Source organism: Lagenorhynchus albirostris, chromosome 1 (genome assembly GCF_949774975.1).
Source record: "Lagenorhynchus albirostris chromosome 1, mLagAlb1.1, whole genome shotgun sequence".
In the NCBI taxonomy this organism is placed as follows: Eukaryota; Metazoa; Chordata; class Mammalia; order Artiodactyla; family Delphinidae; genus Lagenorhynchus; species Lagenorhynchus albirostris.
The window spans coordinates 129,876,213-129,893,832 of NC_083095.1; the positions used below are offsets into that span (position 1 = coordinate 129,876,213).

Genomic DNA, 17,620 nt, shown 5'->3' on the forward strand with positions numbered 1-17,620 from the left:
CCCCGGCGACTGAGCCGAACCCGAGGTTCGCGAGCCTGAGATGGGATCAGAGGTGGGGAAGGATGGAGACTCATGGGATGGTTGGAGGTTTGGGCCGTCTTCGGAGGGGCTCCGACACTGGAACGGGGTAGGGGGAACCAGGGAGGGCGGAGTGTGCATGGAGCGGGAGCACGAGGCCCTTTTGTTCTTGGGGCTAGAACAAAGAAGGAAGTTGGGACCATGTGAATACTTATGTAGGGGCTACAGTCCTGCAGAGCGAGTGCCTGAGAGTAGAAAGTGAATAGAAGGTATTAATATTTTTTATATTTCCATCAGGAAATGTCAGAACGTGAGAGCCCATAATCTCTGCCGAAGTAAGCACTTCTGTTTCCAAGCTTGTGTATTTAAATCAATTATTGTTGGAGCTTTTCCTACATTCTTCTCTAAGACATTTTCTGATTTCCCAGTAATTAGCCAATAACAAGTGATGACAGCAGTTATCAACGAAACAGCTGTTAACTCTTGCCATCTTTCAAGAGAGCAAGTTTTGAGAGCAGATACAATGTTGGCTCGTTAAAAATCGTGAATACTATTATCTTAGGTTCTTTCCTTTTCCTGGAAAATGAGACCAAAGGGTGTGACCTGCTCAGGCAGACGCCCTGCCTGCAGCTGAATCACAGGCCTTCATTATGCTTTCCTGTTAGCTAAGATAAGCTGACAAGGAAAAAGTGACCACCTAAATTTGTTTGAGATGAAGTATTTTAATTTCTTCTGTAAGTCCTTTCTGGTCCCCTTAGTTGTAGATAGGAAGTAAACGCTTGGTTATTGAGGTGGTAAGAGCACATGAAGTTGCTGAGAGGAAAAAAAGCCATGCCTCACCAGGGAGAATCAGATTCCTCCCTATTCAGTGAAAGAGGGACGGCATAAACGGCCATCTCTGGCCCCTGAGCTAAACATGAACTAAGTACAGTGGTGAACAACACTGGAGGGGCAATATCTGGCCAATGCTGGACTATGTTGCATTTTAAAGATCTAAATCTATATGTATTCCCATGATTGAAAAGCATGTGTATTAAACTGAAGAGCTGATGGCAAACTACTGCTCTTCAGTTACAGATATTGATCATCCAATAGTTATAAAAATGCTGTCCATGAAACTTTGGCAGAGACTAATCCACCATATTTTTGCTCACATTAGATGTATAGTGAAAATTTGTCACAGAGTTTAAGGTGGTTGTCATTACTTTGCTGAGAAGCAGCAGAGTACAGAAGCAAGCGTAGGTTCCATCATATTTAATTCCAATTCCACTCACTAGCCCTATGACCATATCCTGTAATTTAATGAGTCCAGTTCCTTAAAAGTAAACTGAAGACAATTCTTGTTCCATAGGGTGGGGTTTGATCAGATGATGTTTGTGCATGAGTATAGCACACGGCCCAATAGGGGTCCTCTTCGAGAACTGACTAGTCCTGGAGGTGTTTCCTTATGACTAGTGCCAGAACATATTTCTCAATTCAAGTAACTCTGTTCGCCCTTCTCTGAGCCATCCTCCTGAATCAAATCTTCATTCCTTTGACCCAGCAACAAGTAACCCCAGGGCTACAGGAAACAGGGGAGGCTGAGGGAGGACACAGACTCCCCTGGAAGCTAGCTCCTCCTCCACGAGCCAGTCCTTCTACTGTGCTCATAGACCTGGCAGGATAGGAGAGGGGGCTGCTAGGTTCACTAGAACGAGGTGTGAGTGAGGGTGTAGATTGCTGTGTTACCTGTTTGGATTTTCGACCATGGAATCACAGAATCTGGAGTTTAATGATTTAACTCTTGGTCATTTGGAGTCCCTGGAGAGGTAGGTGTGTCAGCAAATACCCCCAACCAAACCCTGCAGCCTAAAGACAAGTCTTGGCCCTGGTGAACAGGGTAAGGTTACAGGTTTTACCATTACGTGACCTCTTGGCCTCTGCCTGAAATAGTACTGTTACTTCTCTCAGGCCAATACCGTTTCCAGGGCAGCCCATTGGCCTGAATGTCAGATTTAGAAGTGCTTATCACTTTGGACTTCATATGCCCTTTCCAGAGCCAGACCAAGTAGACTGTAATTTCTTCTATGCCTTCCTTCAGATTCCCAAGGTCTCTTCAGGCCCACCAGGGTGGCAGAAAATCTTAATTCCAGAGTATCCCCCAGACAAATCGTGGAAGGAAGAGAAAGTTGGCCTTCTGGAGTTGGGGATAAAGAGAGAACAGGTTGTCTGTGGGGGAAAGGGAAAGATTCATGGAGGGGGAGACTTGGAGGGGTGGTTACCACAGAGATGGGTATGGGAAGCCCATTCCAGGGTAAAGGAACAGTAAAAAAATGTTTTCTGAATGCAGCTGTGAGGAAATGCCTCATCAGCACTTAGAAGGAGGAAAGATCTTGAGGAGTCCTTGTTCATTCCAGTGCAGGAAGTACTGCCTCAGCCAACATGGCCTCCAACAATTTTTCTCTAGCCCAGAATTGCTAGACACATCACAGGACAAAGCCTCCTTAGGGTGGGTTAGTCCTATCCACCAAGCCACTCCTGTGGAGGCCTGTGCTCTCTCCTTTTTCCCTACAAGTGTAGCCAGAGCTCAGGCTCCCTAAGATGCAAGTGGAACTTGTAAGCAGACCCTATTCCCCCAAAGTAATCCAGATTTAGAAGACCAAGAAAGGCATCAGCGGGAATTCCCTGGCGGTCCAGTGGTTAAGACCGCCCTTCCGCTGCAGGGGGCACGGGTTCAATCCCTGGCCAGGGAACTAAAGATCCCGCATGCTGTGGCCAAAAAATAAAATAAAATGAGAAGTTTTACAAAAACAAGAAAGAAAGGCATCAGCAAACAATAGATCAAATGCCCCCTTCCCCAGGAAGTCTTCCTACTGCAGTTCAATCATAATCTGCATTTTCCTTGGCACCATACTTCTAGTCTCCACCTCCATGCTCACTGGCTACAAGTTAACCTGACCCCCTTATCCTAGGAAGAACAGCTAGGACAAAGGAGACTTTGGTCTCCTAGATAAAATAATTTTTGTAGGCAACACTTTAACTTAAAGGGTGACATCTTTGGGCCCCTCGCAGGGTGCCTCTGAAATATTTGTGTTAAAATCTATACAGTACTCCAGAGAGACCAATGCCCCTTCAAATGAACTACATTATTCCCCACCACCTTCTGGGGGAGAAAGACCCTGAAGGAATTATGTGACCCCTGAAGCTTCCTCCCCGCCATTCCCAAATTGATCCCAGAAGCTGAGACATCATCCACCCAAACCTCCATCTCAGAATCCATTCTGTGAGAAGCTGGTAAGTAACGCAGTTATGACTCAGCATCAGACTCTTCCCTTCCTCTCCCCATTGGCCAGAATGAAAGGCCGAATCTAGCAGAAGGATCCTCCCCTATGGATGGCCACATCCTCACCACAAACTGAGTCATGGCCACACCCTGCCTGGATGGAAAATTACCATGAGAGGTAAGGGGAAGGTTTAACTCCAGGAGTTTTAAGTTCTCAATCCAGAAATCACAGCCATCTACTCTCCACCTGGAACTAATTGAGGAAAACATTTTCCCGGCCCTAGCCCTAACAAAGCATGTCCAGGTCTAAATGAGTAAGGCTGCTTGAGCCCAGGACTATGTGAAAGGTAGGAGGCCACTGTCAACCACTGTCAACCACTGTGTGTAGTATTTGTTGTCCTGGCTTCGGTGAAGGATGGCCCCACATCCAAGGCAGCCAAGCCTGGGTGGGAGAAAGGGGCAATCCTCCTTCAACTCCCACTGCAGGCTGTAGGAGGATTCCCCTCCAGAAACTCAAGGCCCTGTGCAATTTTCCTTGCAATGAAAGCATTCTTGTTATAGGAATGCTGCGGGTTTTAATTAGATTTGTTTTACACCATACATGTTTTGAATTTTTTCAGGTATGGTTATGTATGGCTTTCAAACTTCTCAGATTCGAAAAGTTCTGATGCTGTTATGTAGAACACTATAAAATGGTATATTTGATTTCATTACGATTTTATTAGCATTAAAAGACTAGTATGCATATGCTATTAAAAAAGTGAGTCCCATGAGGCAAGCTCAAGTTTTTTGAGTTTTTCTGGTAACACACACCATCTGTTCATCACTTCTCATTCCATCATTTGCTAGTACTTGCTATGTCAGATGCCACTGATAAAAACTGTAAGAAATGGTTACAAATGAGAAAAGTCTATTACCAATTTCAGAAAATTGAGCAAAAACGTCGTTATAACATTTGAGTAGCCAAGCACCTAGGTTCAATTGCTGGAACACCAGTGGGAGCAGTTTGAGAACCCCTGGGAAAGTAAAAGAGTTAAGAGCTCAGGCGCTGGAGTTGAGCAACTCTGGTTAAAAACCCAGGATGGCCACTAACCAGTTGTGAGACCTTACCCACATTATTTAAGATCTCTTAAAAAAAAAAAACTATCTTTCATCTTTGTTGTCAGGATTAAATGAAAAAATATTTGTAAAGTTTGAAAGGCTATATAGCATAGAACCAGAATGGCAGCTCTGGAGTTGGGTTGCCTGTCAGTCACTAGCTGTGGAATATGGACAAATCACTTATCCTTTGTGCCTGTTTTCTCATCTACAAAATGGGAATAATGGCATCTATTTCATAGGCTTGTTTTGAGAATTATATTAGTCAATACAGGTAGAGAGCGTACAACAATACCAAGCACACAGTAAGTAAGCCAAGGTATTAGCAAATTATTAAGGTGCTTAGCATAATGCCCAGCACCTACCTAATAAGAACTGAAAAATGTTAGCTATCTCTGATACTGTACACGTGAGCTGCAAGGGTCCTCCCACGTGGAAGGAATTTCAGTTAGGGTGGACTCCCTGATGGGGTCATTTACTTAGAGAAATTCCTCCTAGACCTGAAACCAGAATGGGGGAAGAGACTTGTAGAGTCAGAATGTAGCAGTCTTTATCAAGAAGGGGTAAAGGGGGCTTCCCTGATGGCGCAGTGGTTAAGAATCCGCCTGCCAGTGCAGGGGACGCGGGTTCGAGCCCTGGTCCAGGAAGATCCCACATGCCGCGGAGCAACTAAGCCCGTGTGCCACAACTACCGAGCCTGCGCTCTAGAGCCCGCGTGCCTAGAGCCCATGCTCCGCAACAAGAGAAGCCACCGCAATGAGAAGCCCACACACCATAATGAAGAGTAGCCCCCGCTCACTGCAATTAGATAAAGCCCACGTGCAGCAATGAAGACCCAACACAGCCAAAAATAAATAAATTAATAAGTTTAAAAAAAAAAAGAAGGGGTAAAGAAGTTTAAGAAACAGCTCCTAGGGGGATGGACCGTTAAGAATGGTACTTCCATGTTAAGTTCAGGCTTTGTAGTCTTAACTACAAAGCTGGTAAGATACCCAGGCAAAGAAGGTTACCTCCAAGGTAGGATGAAGGTAATGAAAGACAACAGGTAGCCTAGCACAGGCTTTATAAATCAAGAAGCTGTAACAATTTAAAAAACCCTATACTTGGGCTTCCCTGGTGGTGCAGTGGTTGAGGGTCCGCCTGCCAATGTAGGGGACATGGGTTCGTGCCCTGGTCCGGGAGGATCCCGTGTGCCGCAGAGTGGCTAGGCCCGTGAGCCATGGCCGCTGAGCCTGCGCGTCCGGAGCCTGTGCTCCACAACGGGAGAGGCGGCAACAGTGAGAGGCCTGCGTACAACAACAACAAAAAAAAACCTGTACTTAAAAGCCAGGCTTGTTTAATGCTTTTTGTAGTCTCTGTGCTTATATTCCTGTTTTCTTCATTAATAGCTCATAAAATATTTGGCAATATCCAACCTGTCTCTTAGAACTAACTTAGGGTTTTAGGTACACAGAGCACAGCCTAAAGGCCAGCAGAAGGTTGGCAGTGGGAATTTCAACAGGGAGATGGCTTTCACTGAAACAGGTCTCCTAGAAACAGCTGTCTTCCCTCACACTGCTATCCTTGGAGAATCTGGATTTTGTTTCATTAAGGGAGGCTTTATTTCCTTAGGATCTCTTTATAGATTTCAAGTTAGAGACCAACCTGCTTCCTGCACCTGCCAGCTCTCCCCCCACCTCTCTTATCCCAAAGAAATAGCTGCGAGGAGGAGAGTAGGGCCCAGCCCCCAAGACACAGAGCAAGGGAGAGCAGATAGGTTTTGTGCAGAACGTAGAGGTCCTAAGGATAGGAAATCTGAGCTGCTTTGGCCTCAGTGGTCCTTTTAAACCTTGAAGAAGAGTCACCAGTGGTATTCTATATCCTTCTCAGTTTGTGTCATCTGCATAAGTTTCCTTTATCTAATCCGTTGATTAAAATGTTGACAGATCTGTAGTATACTATACTAGATGGACTTAGCTTTGACTCCATCCAACATAAATAGTCCCAACCCTCATGATATTCCACTCTCCCCACCCCCACCCGCATTTGGGGGCTTGGGGCAGGTGCTGGGCCAAGGTTAGTCAGACCACAGTGATCATATCCAATCCACAGCACCTTCCATTTTATTGTTTTATTTACAAACAGGGTGAAGTCAACTGGGAAAATCGGGTAGGGAGTCAGTCTGGGCCATCCACATGTGGAGTGGTTCCTGGGTCAGTCTCCACCATGAAGGCCGCCTCTTCTGTCCTTTTCCTGCCCCTTGGTAATGGCCTCTTGATTCCTCAGGGCAGCCTCGGTTGCTGCTCCTGAGCCCTTTTATGAGGGCAGGTGGATCCTGGGGGAACGGGGGTGGTACGAGGGCTGGGGCCCCCTCAGTTTGTGTAAACCTGAGTTCCGATCACACGCATGATTTCCTTCTGTATCTTGGGGTCCTGAGTATTAATGTTGGCATCGCCCACCTGACCATCCTCATATCTGCCAAAGATAGGGCAAGTGTGAGCATAAGAGAGAGAACAATACCAGAATAATGTCAACCAATGGAACTGCATTTGGAGGTGTGGCCATCCCATCCAAGAAGTCAAAACCCTTTCTTGATACTCTTTAGGATGGAAGAGATTCAGCTTATCTGGTTTCCTCTCAACAGACCTTTATCTATACCCATCCCTATCCTCCAAGGGGAAAGTCCCAGTGCCAGCTCCACTCAGGTAGCCAGAGACAAGTCTCCGATAACAGAAACAGACTTTCCCAGTAGTCACATATCATTATGCTCTCACCCTCACTCCTCCAAGTAATTCCCAAGGAACCCTCCTAGACTTACACAAAGAAGAACCGTGTGCAGACATGGTCGGACACAGGGCACACCCAGATGTTCCCATGCTTCTGGAGGTCCTTAGATGTAATCACTGGGAAGAGAAGGGCCAGAAGTTATACATATAATGCTTGGGTCAGAAAGTCCAGGCAGGGAAGGGAAGATATGATGCTTCAACATCAACCTTGGCTGGATCATGTGCCAAAGTTGCACCAGAAATAAAGGTTGGGGACCCAGAAAAACAGGGACTGGGTGAGATACCTACCTTCACAAAGTGCTATACAGTTTAGATTCCGACTCTGCAGGAACCTTGACTGAATGGATCGGGTCTGGAAGAGGAGAGCAGAGCCACGTAGATGGTTATAGCTTTCCCTAGAGAGGCTAGTTAGCTGGTAATGGTTGGGGATGGGGATTGGAATATCCAGCCACCCCCCTGAAATTTTTGCTTTCCATAATCAATCTGGATGAGTCCAGGCTTCCATCTTTACGTTTTCATGTCACTGGATTTAAACTCAGTCTCTGCTTTCATACTAATGACTGAGGCCACAGATGACTCTAGAAATGTGTTCATCTTAGAACATATCTGATTCCTTCAAATGATCTTTAAACCACCCACCACCACCACCTCCACCACCACCATTGTTTCCCCATCCACCTCTGTAGCCTAAACTTATCCCAGGGGAAGGGTCCTGCCTCAGTGGAGCAACGGCAACTAATAATACCTGCGGGATGGTATTCATTCTGTTATATCTCTGGACCAGCTCGTCCTTGGAGGGCATCCTGTGCTGTCCTTTTCCCATTCCTGTCACAGAAAAACAAACCAGTTCATTCACCCATTCCTTAGTCAAATATTTACCGAGTGCCTACTATGTGCCAGGCACTGAGCTAGAGACGCTTGGTGATACAGCAGTGAATAAAGCAAACAGCGTATCTGCCGTCACAGAATTTAGTCTGATGGAGATTACAGGAAAGGAACAAATAATTACAACAGAGCATGGTAAGGGTTATGATGGGGAGAATATAGAGCACTGTGTGAGCCAGAGGAGAACTAACCTAGCCTCGGGGTTTGAAGAAGGCTTCCTGGTGACAGCTATGCTGAGAACTACAGGATTAGGAAGAGTTAGCTAAATGAAGAGGGAAAAGTATTCTAGGCAGAGATAATAGGATATTAAAAGGCCTGGAGGAAAGACAAAGCAGTGTGCCTTAGTTTGTACCAGCTTAGTTGATGGCAGAGAAGTGGTGAGAGATGATGTGGAAGAGATAAGGTAGGATAAGATCAAGCAGGCCTAATAGGCCATGTTAAAGCAAATGGAGTTTATCCTGAGAACATCTGGGAATCACCGAAGGGTTCTAAGACGGAGTAACACAAGAAATGAGTCAGGAATGAGGGGCCTAGGAGAGTGGTGACGTCAACACCTCGGGTCAAATGCCAGGCTGAGTGAAATGAGTGGAGAGGAAGCAAGCAGAGCAAGTCAGATCTGCTCTAGTTCAAAGTTACATAAAAAGCTCTGACCAGGGTCATTCAGAGAAAAGGGAGAAAGCAGAGCAGTTAAGTGATGAATAATTTTCCACAGGTAACCACAACGGCAACTACCTTGAAGAGTCCTGCTTCCTTCAGAAAGTCCTCCCAGACTTGAGGGAGAGGTGCCAATTCACTCATTTTCACCCTATCTAAATTCATAAATCCTCCGCCATCTTTACCCCTCACTGAATAGCCCTGTTTATAACATTTATAGATTCATTCTGGATTCTTCCTACTTAGATGTGCAACAGTGCTTGTGTGCCCCTATTCCCAACTCTTTCTGGCCTATGATTAGGACTTCAGTCTCTGTATTCAGCTTTATCACAGGCCCAGCCTTATCACAGTCAGGGATGAGTCTGTGTATGAGACCATGAGACCCAAGAGGGAGACGGATGAAGATGGGAAATGATGCTATCATTGCAGGCCATAAGCAGGGCACTTATCTCACCAGTCCACCCTGGAACTTTCTATTATTACTAACTCCACACTGCTGCAAGTCTTGGTTTTGTGATAGCCACGGTATAGAAGTAGGGATGATAACCACTGGACTGACATTCTTCACTGCTCAGGCTGTCAATTCATCATGCACTCACACTGAAGCCCCATGACAGATTTACTGCCTGAACAAAATTTAGGGCAATGAGAGCCTCAAGACTTGAACTGCCAATTTCTTTCTCCTACAGGACACCCACCACCCCTCTGTTTACAACTTCTCCATTAGCCTTAACTAGGTTTAGCTCTGCATCCAAACATGATGACTTTCTCAGCCTGGGTATTTCAGTGCACGGTTCTGAGTGAAATTCCCATTTAGGTTCTATCCCAGACGTTAAGAGAGAACAATCTGATTTCTATGGCTGGTCTTAGAGATGGCCCTTATGATATAATCCAAATCTTGTCCCATCCCAATCCTGTTGCACACTGTCCTGACCATAATGACCCAATCATCTTCTGTCAGTTTCCCTGAGACCAGACACCCTGAGAACCTGGAGGCCAGAATAATCTGCTTTGTGTCCAGAGTATACACTTGTAAGAAGCTTCTAAACACGACTAAACACAAAGATCGAGTTTACCATCTCCTTTCCCACTGTCCCTCATTTTAACCTGCTCACTATGGCCAAGTCATTAGGGGCTCTGCTAGTCAAATGAATGCTCTCTATTTACAATGACCCCCAGAGGGCACCCAATGTCACTAGGCTACAGATACCCTGAGGAAAAATAGAGAAAACCAGAGCAGAAAGGGGTGGAAGGAAACATACAAAGAAGACAGAGTTGGCCAAATGCTGGAGTTAACTAAAATAACTTGGACATTTACACACATCTCACCCAGTATCAGAGACTCTCACATATCTATGGGGCTCTCAGACTCAGTCATTCAAGCAAAGCCTACCCTGTGAGTCCAATATAATGATAAGAACACTGGCCTAGAAGTTAGGAAAACTGGATTCCAGTCCTAACTCTGCTACTTAGATCTGTGTGACCCTAAGAAAGTCATTTAACTTTTCTGTGTTATCTACTTTCTTACCTGTAAAGTAGTAAGAGACTGGACAAGATGACCTGTAATTCCAGTAGTAAAAGCATAAGGTATTTTGTATCTATAATCAAGTCGACCTTTGGAGGGAGAAGGATGGTGCCATATGATGTTTTTACGTTATCAGTACATGAAGAAGAAAGTTAAGAAGTCAATAGAGATTCCTGGCTCCATCTAATAACTAAAGGTATTCAGGCACTCAGTAATAAACAAAGGCCAATGGGAGAGGAGAGAGGGAGAGAACAGGGAGAAAACAGACAAGAAGAAAGAATTTTGTGGGCAGTAAAAGCCAGGAGGATCTCACTACTTAGAATTAGAGCTTAATTAGAGGGAGGCTCAGGCTGGGACAAAGATAAAAATTGTGGAACCTAGACAAAGCCAAGAGAGTACCCTGATCCCACCCTGACTGTGGACCCCAGGCACAAAGAATAAGATTCATTCACACATTCAATAAATATATATTCACTGGGCCCTTACCCTTCTTGGATTAATCATAACCTTTGGTTCACAACACACTATCATTTATTTAATAGGACAATGAATACCTACAGACCTAAGAACGAAATCCAAGAACTAAAACATTAACAGTGACTTACATCTAAGTGCTCCTAACTCTATCCCAACTATCTGCCTCCACTTGGGAGGTTATCCACTATCCCAAAATTTGAGTTATTTTTTTCTTTAGTTTTATCATGCACACACACATAGCTAAATAATTTTAATTTTTTAAATTAATTCATTATCTATTTTTTGCCTGCATTGGGTCTTCATTGTGGTGTGTGGGCTTCTCATTGCGGTGGCTTCCTTGTTGCAGAGCACAAGTTCTAAATGCACAGGCTTCAGTAGTTGTGGCTCATGGGCTCAGTAGTTGTGGCTTGTGGGCTCTAGAGTGCAGGCTCAGTAGCTGTAGCGCACAGGCTTAGCTGCTCCGCGGCATGTGGGATCTTCCCGGACCAGGGCTCGAACCCATGTCCCCTGCATTGGCAGGCGGATTCTTAACCACTGCACCACCAGGTAAGTCCTAATTTTAATTTTTGAGCAACATAAAAAAGGCATCATACAGTAGTCCTCTGGGCTTGCCTTTTTTTTTTTTTTTACTCAACTATTATTTACTCAACATTTTTTCCATGTTGCTGAATGCCACTGTTGGTTCATTTTCATTGATGAATAATAATCCATTGTAAGAATATATTAAAATGTATTTATCCATTCTCCTGATGATGAGCACTTGGGTTGTTTCTAAGATTTGCTGTTGCAAACAATATTACTCTGAACATTCATGTACACACCTTTGGGTGCACATATGCAGAAATGAAAATGCTGGGTCACAGGGATAAAATTTCTCAGCTTTATGAAATTTAACACCAAATGTTTTCCAAAGTGGTCAAACCAATTTATATTCCCGTAAGTGATAAAACAGATCCTGCTTATCTGCAACCTCTGGTACAATCAGAGGTATTATCAGATTTTTTAATTTTTGCCAATCCACGTAGATGCTACATGGTAAGTGATTACGGTCTTGTTTTTACTTCCTTGATTAACAGAGGATGAGAAGCTGCTCATATTTTTTGGTCATTTCTTCAGTGAGATGCCTGTTCATGCTGTTTGCCTTTTTTTTTTATTGGGTTGTCTTTTTCTAATTTGTAAGAATTTTTATAACGCATCTTTATTACTAATCTTTTATAGTTGTGTGTGTTACAAATGTCTTCTGGTTTGTAACTTGCGTTTTCACTTTCTTAAGGTGTCTTCTGATGAACAGAAGCATTTCGTTTTAATAAAGTCAAATTTACCAATCTTTTATGATTTGTAATTCCATCTTTTTCTATTCTCTGGGTGATTTTGTTTAAGACTGGGATAATTTGTTCTTTGAAAGTGTGACTTAAGACTCACTTGTAAAATTATCTGGGTTTAGCAGACACTAACACACCATTGTAAAGCAATTATACTCCAATAAAGATGTTTAAAAAAAATTATCTGGGTTTGGTAAGTTTTTTGTTTTGTTTTGTTGTGGCAAATTTGAAACTACTATTTCAATGTATTTTACAATTTTAGAGCTATTCAGGCTTTCTATTTCTTCTTGAATCAGTTTTGTTAAGTTATATTTTTCTAGGAATTTATCAATTTTGACAAAGTCTTCAAATCACTGGCATAAAGATGACAGAATTTTATTAGCTTTTAAAATTTTGCTCTATCTATAGTTATGTTCCCTTTTTCATTCATAATATTATTTAATTGTGCTCTTTTTCTTCTTAATCAATCTAGCCAGGTTTATCTGTTTTGTTAGTTCTTTAAAAGAATCATCTTTTGGCTTTTTTGAGCCTATCTATTGTACCTGTTTTTATTTCACTGATTTTGGTTCTTACCTATATTAACTCCTTTCTTTTACTTTGTTTGGTTTATTCTGTCGTTAGAGACTTTTCTAGTTCTGTTATTCTGGAACTAAGTGTTATCTTTATAACAGTTACAATTAATGGAGAATACTAAATATTAATTTATAAAAATCTAGCACTGGCCCCTTCATATGGTAGACATGCAACTATATGGTGGCTCACTTTTATATAGAGACTATACAGAACAAGAACAAAAGAAGACTGAAAAGGAACTCCGACATAAACTTGAAACAATGAGAGAGCTAAGTCAGATTCGTTTTCTGAGCTGGACGAAGCTGAACTCATCTCCTGACTAGAATCTGGACATTGTTTATGCCTTATCTTTGGGATAAAATGCTTCCTCTTGCATTCAACGTGACTAATATAATAGTGTATAATTATACATAGTTTAAATTTTAAAAGGTGGTTGACAAGGAGGAGAACAATGTCTTCAGAAATGTAAGCCAGTGGAAGGGGCCCAAGCCTTCAAGTGCATTCATATATAAACTCGCATGCACGTGGTGTGCACACACACAATCTATAATGACAGGCTAATGCCAACACCAAAAATGTGTTCTCCGAAGAGCCTAGTTTCATTTCCCAGTTATTCCTTAACCCACTCCCAGGACCAAGGCCCCACAATGAATAAAACCATCCCCATGGAGAAGAGGATACCTAAGAGAAAGGGAGATAGTTTGCCTCAACTTGCAAAGAATCTAAATTCCTAATGAGAGAAAACAGAGAAAGATTATGTATCCATGATTGGGGAGAGAGCTGACACAGACCAAGTGTCCATGATGGAAGAGGAGAGAGCATAGGATTATGTATTCACAAAATGGATGCAATGTAAATAGAGTCAATGTGACCAAAGATTATTTCTTACCTGAGTATCCAAAGGAAATACTGGAGATGGGGCTCAGGTAGATGCCTTTGCCATAGGCTGCTCCATGCAGCTTGCAGGGAAACACCAGGATGAGCAATATGAGCCTGGGCCCACCCATGGCTGTGTATTAGGCAGCCACAAGGCTTATCCAGCCCTCTGTCCCTCCATTTAATCTTCTCACTCGCTCAGATAACTTTAGGCAACTACTCTTGAAAAGGTGATTGGCTGAAAAGTGGATGCAAGTTAACCCCTTTGCCTGTGAAATAGTAGATATTGATGCCTTGGAGAGTGAGGAGTGGCAGAACCACTGAGTCAGTTCCTCAGAAGACATGCTCCTGTCCCTAGGCCTTGGTATATATGCAGATCCCCACCCTCCAAAAAGGAATGCAGAACAGGCAGTCAGGAGGAGGAACAATAACTATTCCTTGGAGTCTTGCAGGGCAAAGAAATGTCTCCTATATCAACTATCTGAATGAATACTCACATATATTGAAAAGCTCTAACAAGTTAATTTATCACAGTGGCTGCAATCAGCAATTTATTATTTCTACCTACAGCTATATGCTCATTCCTAAAAACACCAAAAAACACAGGCTAGGGTCAAAATACAATAGCCACGTTCATTCTATACATATAGTTTCAACTTCCTCCCTGGCGCAGCCTCACGGGAGGCTAGGTTTGAGGACACTGAGGCAAAAACCGTTGAGTACTCTAGAGTAGACTTCAAAACTGAGTGGGGCAGGGAGGGGGGTGGAGAGAAGGGGAAAAGGGGCACAGCCTCACCTGCAGTTTGGTGTAGGATGCATTGACCAGCCCATTGCGCAGGATCGAATGCCAGTTCTCAATGTGGGACCCACTGTAAGGCAGGGTAGAATATATGTCTCCTCATGGAATGAGGTTCCCAGGAGCACTTCCAAGACTGCCACTCCCACCCATTCTCACACTCACAGGACATGAAGATGGACACAAATAAACCTAGCAATGGATATGCACATGGATACAGTCACAGGCATGCAAGATGTGTGTGTGTGGGGCTAACCCTTACATTTTAATATACAGTCTCCTCTTCTCTTCCACGCTTCAAACAGTCCCATCCTAAATCCTCAACTGCTGGTTCAATATTTTCATTTGCCTATTATCCTGATATCTCAAATTAAACAAATTCATCTCAAACTCAACACGATTATCACTGATCCCAAATATGGCTTCCAGTAATGAGTTCACATCTTTTTTAAGGAAAGGGTACCACCAACTCCCTTTAAGTTACCTTTAATCTCTCTTTTTCTCTCTCTCCTCTCACAACTGGGCATAAATTGCTGATTTCCTTCAAAGTAGCTTTCAAATCTATCCCTGCTATAATCTGTTCCTTCAACCACATATTTTTATATGTAAAAGTCATTTCTCCTCAACTACATCACAAGTAGCTTGAGAGTAAGGACCATATCTTATGTATCTTTATCCTCTACAGCACCTACCACAATAGCATGTAGTATCTGTTGACTGATTGGTTGATGGACATAGATAACACAAACTCATATGCCTCAAGTGAACCTGCCTTCCCATCCCTCTACATTATTTCTGCCTTATCCAGCACCCATCCCCAGCCCCGCCCCACTCCTCACTGGAAGGCAAAGGTGCTGCCATAGAGCTTCTTGGCGGTCCGGAACCGAGCCTCCTTGGCAGGAGGGCTGCTCAGCAGGAGGAACTGGTGTGAGGTGTGCATGAACTTCAGCTGCTGCCCAGGGTGGGGGTGGGGTCAGGAAAACAGAGCAGAAATGGAGATCAGGGAGGGAAGGGAGCAAACTAGGCTTGCACTGACCCCAAAGAAAGGAAATATGTGTAGGCCCAAAGACTACTGAGACAAGCCCAACCAGGCAGGTCTAGGACCAATTCAGTTAGCTGGTTTGGAGCCCCTCCCTGCCCCTCACCAGAAATTTAGTGTTTAGAGGGAGAATGGTCACTTACCCTGCTGAGAGGTAGTTTGACAATGTGTGACCTGTTACTAGAGATGATCCTAGGACAAAACAGAGAAAAAACAAAAAGGTAGAATAAGTGTGTGGTTAGGCCATCCTGAACAAAGCAGCAGCCTTGCTCTGCCCCTGGGAGAACAAGCAAGGATTCCAGGGCTGTTTGAGTCCAGGACACTATCTAGATATTCCTGTGGGTGGTAATGTTTGTGTATAAAAATGTAAAAGCGAAGCTACTGACCAGGGACCAGCAAGTTACTGGGTAAACACAATGGATGAAAGAAAGAGAGAAGTGGGAGGTGGGCTGCTACATCTAGGGAGAGAAAAGGATAGAACAAAAGGTCAGCACAAGAGGTCAGCTACCAAAAAAAGTTAGAAAGGTAGGGTCTGTATTAGAATGGTGACAACTTACACTTGGGATTTAGAAACTTAGAACTGGGGCTCAGGAGCCATCCTGCCTGAGCTCAAAGGAAGGCTGAAGGCTCTCAGAGATGAGGGGAATGGAAAGTTATTGTTTGAGCTGCAGAAAAAAAACAGAAGAAACTAGAACAAACTTCCTGAGGATTTGGGGACAGACTGGGCCATATGTAGACTGAACTTCGAGGATAGGAGAGAACAAAGGCATAAACTGTTGAGGGCTCAGCAAGGGAGTATTATCTCTTATAGTGGACATGGTTTTTTTCTTTTGTGCTTCACTCATGTACCTGTGATGCCATCCTGGATGGTCTATGCCTGGTCATTCCTCATACTAAGAGGGAGCATGTTGCATTGAGAAAGTACTAATGTCAAAGGCTGACTAGACAGAAGGAAGTAAGCTAGAAGGGGAAAGCTATGTCAGGGAAAGAGAAGAGAAATCAAGAGAACAGAAATCAAGATCAGGGAGGGAGGGCAAGGGGTGGAGGGAAGTAGAGAAAGGTCAGAACCTTTGCTAGGAGAAGGGAGTAATAATAGTGCTTCAAGTCTCTGGACAGTCAACATCAACAAGGAAGGGCTTGAGATATGGAAAGGGCATAGAAGAGGGAGACAGACTTCTCTGCATGCATAGAAACCCTAACTGAAATGTAGTGTTAATTCCGACATGCAAGCAGCACTCAAAAACCTATTGGGAAACAAGAAATGCCTGAAGAGAACTTGAGACATCACATTAGAATTTGTGGGCTCTTTGTAGGATCTGAGTTCCTGTCAAGGGCAGGTGTATCAGTAAAACCCAAGAAAGAGCAGCCATAATATCTATAACCTTGGGAAGGATGCTGAAACCACCTCTAAGAGAAGGTGTAGGCTCCATGTTTGATACTATGCCCCATTCCCCCACCCGCCAAAGGATGAACCATTCTACTCATACCACTGCAGAAGAGGATGGGCCAGGGGATCCAGCTTGTCCATCTGCTTCTTGATTTCCAGATATGAGCCCTGTAAGACAATGGCCGTAAGGTTATCTCCCAGGAGAGATGGGAGCCCTCCCACTTTCCACAGACTATCAGGGCCCAGGGCAAGGTAGGCACTGAAGACCATACCAAACCAAGAGGAGATGGGCTTCCCACCCTCAAGGACCCCAGTCAGGTTGGGAAGACTCATAAATAAATATGAAAATGACCGAAAATGCTTACAAAACAACATGCAGGTGGGTCTCCCTCATTTTATGCAATTCCTACAGCCCTAAAAAGTTGATTATAAATCAAAATAAATAAATAAATAAAATCAATGTCCCAGAAAGATTAGGCTAAGGAATCCTGTGGTAAAACTTTACAAAAAACATAACAGTCCTTCTGACAAGTAAATCATCCCTCCTGGGTGTATGTTATGTGTTAATCTGAACTGTGATATATAGGATTTGCTGAGAAGAGGCCCACCTGTAAATGTGAGTACAAATGAATGTCTATTCATGCAGAGATTGCAGACGAGGGGTGGGGAAGTCTGGTGAGAGACAGCCTTGAGTCAAAGGATGGTCACTGCTCCATGTGGCTGCCCCACCCCTAGAAGGATAGAAGATGTAGGCCCCTGGGTCTAGTTCCTTACCTCCAAGCCCCCCTCCTCACCCTCCCAACCCTGGACAGAGGTCTTTCCCTCGCTTCTCTAATGCCCTAAGAATTATGGAAAAAACATTAAATAGGAACAACTTGTGAAGGAATTAGCAGCAAAGGTAAAGGTTGAGAGATACATAAGGAGTGAGAAATAGGAGTAACAG

At 43.8% G+C, this 17,620-nt stretch overlaps 1 protein-coding gene across 12 annotated transcripts in view; it reads right to left on the minus strand.

Annotated features, from left to right (window-relative positions):
* Positions 1 to 6,452: 6,452 nt before the first annotated feature.
* Positions 6,453 to 17,620, minus strand: part of PARP6 (poly(ADP-ribose) polymerase family member 6) — a 28,330-nt gene continuing 17,162 nt past the window's right edge. For 6 of the 12 annotated variants that reach the window (XR_009541340.1, XR_009541343.1, XR_009541342.1 and 3 more), the window contains 8 exons: positions 16,778 to 16,845; positions 15,434 to 15,482; positions 15,091 to 15,203; positions 14,417 to 14,443; positions 14,252 to 14,324; positions 7,889 to 7,968; positions 7,432 to 7,495; positions 7,188 to 7,260 (listed from right to left, as the gene is read on the minus strand). Coding sequence is in view for 1 of the 12 variants with exons in the window: in XM_060153404.1 (XP_060009387.1) it covers positions 6,730 to 6,832; positions 7,176 to 7,260; positions 7,432 to 7,495; positions 7,889 to 7,968; positions 13,469 to 13,538; positions 14,252 to 14,324; positions 15,091 to 15,203; positions 15,434 to 15,482; positions 16,778 to 16,845 (705 nt within the window). In the remaining 11 variants the exon portion in view is untranslated. Of the gene's footprint in view, positions 6,833 to 7,175; positions 7,261 to 7,431; positions 7,496 to 7,888; positions 7,969 to 13,468; positions 13,539 to 14,251; positions 14,325 to 14,416; positions 14,444 to 15,090; positions 15,204 to 15,433; positions 15,483 to 16,777; positions 16,846 to 17,620 lie in introns of those variants that run through there. The other 6 variants (XR_009541354.1, XR_009541350.1, XR_009541353.1 and 3 more) reach the window with 4 other exon arrangements.